Here is a 2,228-nt window from a genome sequence, read left to right as displayed (position 1 = left end):
AACAAAATGTCTTTTTTCTTTACTCTCATACAGATGAAGATAAACGCCGTCTGCGGCCAACACCATGGCCCCGATTTCACTCCCCCACCCCTGCACATCATTTTTCTTTTTGAAAAAAAAATTGAAAACACTTTCATGGGTGTTTGAGGGGGGGGCGGTTTTCCCCTTGGTAAAGAGAGAAAATAGGGTGCTCATCTTGAGTGATGGTGAGACCATCAAAAAGGCGACTCTTTTTGAGTCCTCAAAATTGAAATTACAACTTGGTGTGGGTTATGCCCTCCGGGGATATTCCCTTCATGGGACAGCCCCACCATACAGTTTAAATATCACAGCACAGGCAAGGCTTTTTAGGAGCCTTACTTTTGAGGTGAGCGCTGACCTCAGGGAGCAGGGGCAGCTCCTACTCAACCCTCTGAGTCCAGAGAAGACTTGGGCAGAGGCCAGGGGGATGCCGGGGCTGTTCACCCTGAAGGGGATGGTGGTGGAGGTCAGTATAACAGACACACACATACACATACATAGAGAGGATTTTTTTAATACTTGCGTGTTAAATGTTTAATACCAACAAAATATTTCTTCCATACAGGTGTCCACCATACGAGCAGTCAGCATGGGTAGGGACAAGGTCCCCATCAGAGACATTGTCCTGGAACAAGTAAGTTAGATATATTATATGAAGTAACTGCTCTGAATCTGTCTCTCATTGACCCTGTGTCTCTCTGTCACTCTCAGCCTCTTATTGTTTATTGTTAGCAGCAGGACAGCTTCAGCATTGGAGTGAAATAGAGAGAATAAAAGCACCTGTAATGTACTGATGGAAGTCAGAGTCATCATTTCAGAGGTTGAGCGAACATGTGCAAAGATTTGAATAAAAGGGAAATTAGGAAGGGGAATGCAGTAGACAACTATACATAGCAGCACTTTTGATAAAAATGCTTTCATTATTTTGCAATGGGAATGTGTAGCCTGTTTAGGTAACTCATTTATCCTGTCATTGTGGAATGATTTACATCTAAAATGGGTTGTCGTTATTTAAAATGTATGCATACTGGATCAAAGCCCCATAAAACACAATACTATTTTTCTATTTATTTAAGGACAATCACAGGGTTGGCGTCACTCTGTGGAGGGAGGTCGCCCTATGCCCTGTGGCGGCTGGAGCCTGGCTGGAGGTCACCCACCTTAAGTCCCGAGAGTCAGGGTTTGGGACTAAATCTCACTCTACTCAATTTACGGAAATTCTGGTAGGTTTTTATTAAGTCTCAGCCAATTAAGTATAATTAGCTGTTTAACTAATGTTTATTTCTTGCCATCAGGAGGCCAGCACCAGCCAGGAGGCCAAATGCCTGGGGGCGGACACCGTGCCAGGGCAGCCGGGGTGGCTTCACCTGCTTTTGGAGAGTGGGGAAATGCCTCTAATTTCTGAGGAGAAATGGGGGCTATTGTTTCCAAAAATTACGTCGGTCCCTTTCCCTGTTTTTATTTCGCTCAAAGGGGGGGGTGGTACAGGAAGTGATTCCATTGGAGAAAGACAAGGATGGAAGAGGGGGAGGATGAAGAGGGGCAGCTGGAGGAAGAAGAGGTGTATGGGGAAGAATGTATTTTTTTTTCTTATTGATCAATGTTTGTAATTTCTGTTGAAAGTACTTCGTTTTAATTGATTGTTACTGATTTAAAAAAATGCGTTTGTTTAATTTTCGTGTTAAAAATAATTGTTTACTTGAACAAAGTGACTGATTGTTTACTTGGACAAAGTGACTGTACAATTAAAACGCAACAACTTCAACCACGTAATATAAGTAGCCTATTAGAGCTCTGTCTTTCATTGATCAATCAATAAAATGAATTCTTATTTTTTTCCTAATGTAGAGTACTTGGTTCCCTCCTTTTAAAAGAGATTGAATCGATCACGGAGCATGTCCTTACCTAATGTCTATATTACTTTTGTGGTAAGACCTGCTTTGGAGACCTGTGCTGGGTGTATTTTTACCTGTCGCTCTGGACTATTTAAGCGCTCCCATTCCCATTCATTCCCCTTTGACCTCACGCTCTTCCTGGTCCTCCGTATTGGCCGCCTTGTCCTCCAGCTTCAGGTAGATCCCATTTCATGTCCAAATGCATAAAATAATCTTTCCAAATCCCACCGCTGCGCTCCGTCGCTCATTTCTGAGGAGAAATGGGGGGGATTTGTTTCCAAAAATAATGTCGGTCCCTTTCCCTGTGTATAT

The 2,228-nt window shown here is 43.0% G+C and overlaps 1 protein-coding gene across 1 annotated transcript; it reads left to right on the top strand.

Moving 5' to 3' along the window:
• The first annotated feature begins 212 nt into the window (after positions 1-212).
• Positions 213-1,711, top strand: LOC306818916 (uncharacterized protein). Its single transcript, XM_079336653.1, has 4 exons — positions 213-487; positions 587-655; positions 1,098-1,244; positions 1,317-1,711. The coding sequence occupies exons 1-4, from the start codon at positions 449-451 to the stop codon at positions 1,629-1,631; spliced, it is 570 nt and encodes a 189-aa protein (XP_079192779.1). The 5' UTR covers positions 213-448; the 3' UTR covers positions 1,632-1,711.
• The last annotated feature ends 517 nt before the right edge of the window (positions 1,712-2,228 follow it).

Source organism: Symphodus melops (assembly GCF_947650265.1).
Source record: "Symphodus melops genome assembly, chromosome: 23".
Classification (NCBI taxonomy): Eukaryota; Metazoa; Chordata; class Actinopteri; order Labriformes; family Labridae; genus Symphodus; species Symphodus melops.
This window is presented reverse-complemented; position numbering and strand designations above follow the sequence as displayed.

Excerpts from the sequence above, each read along its gene's own strand:
- LOC306818916 (XM_079336653.1), top strand. The coding sequence starts at position 449 with ATGCCGGGGCTGTTCACCCTGAAGGGGATGGTGGTGGAG. Across the intron at positions 656-1,097 it reads GAGACATTGTCCTGGAACAA|GACAATCACAGGGTTGGCGT; the intron begins GTAAGTTAGATA and ends TATTTATTTAAG. Across the intron at positions 1,245-1,316 it reads CTCAATTTACGGAAATTCTG|GAGGCCAGCACCAGCCAGGA; the intron begins GTAGGTTTTTAT and ends TCTTGCCATCAG.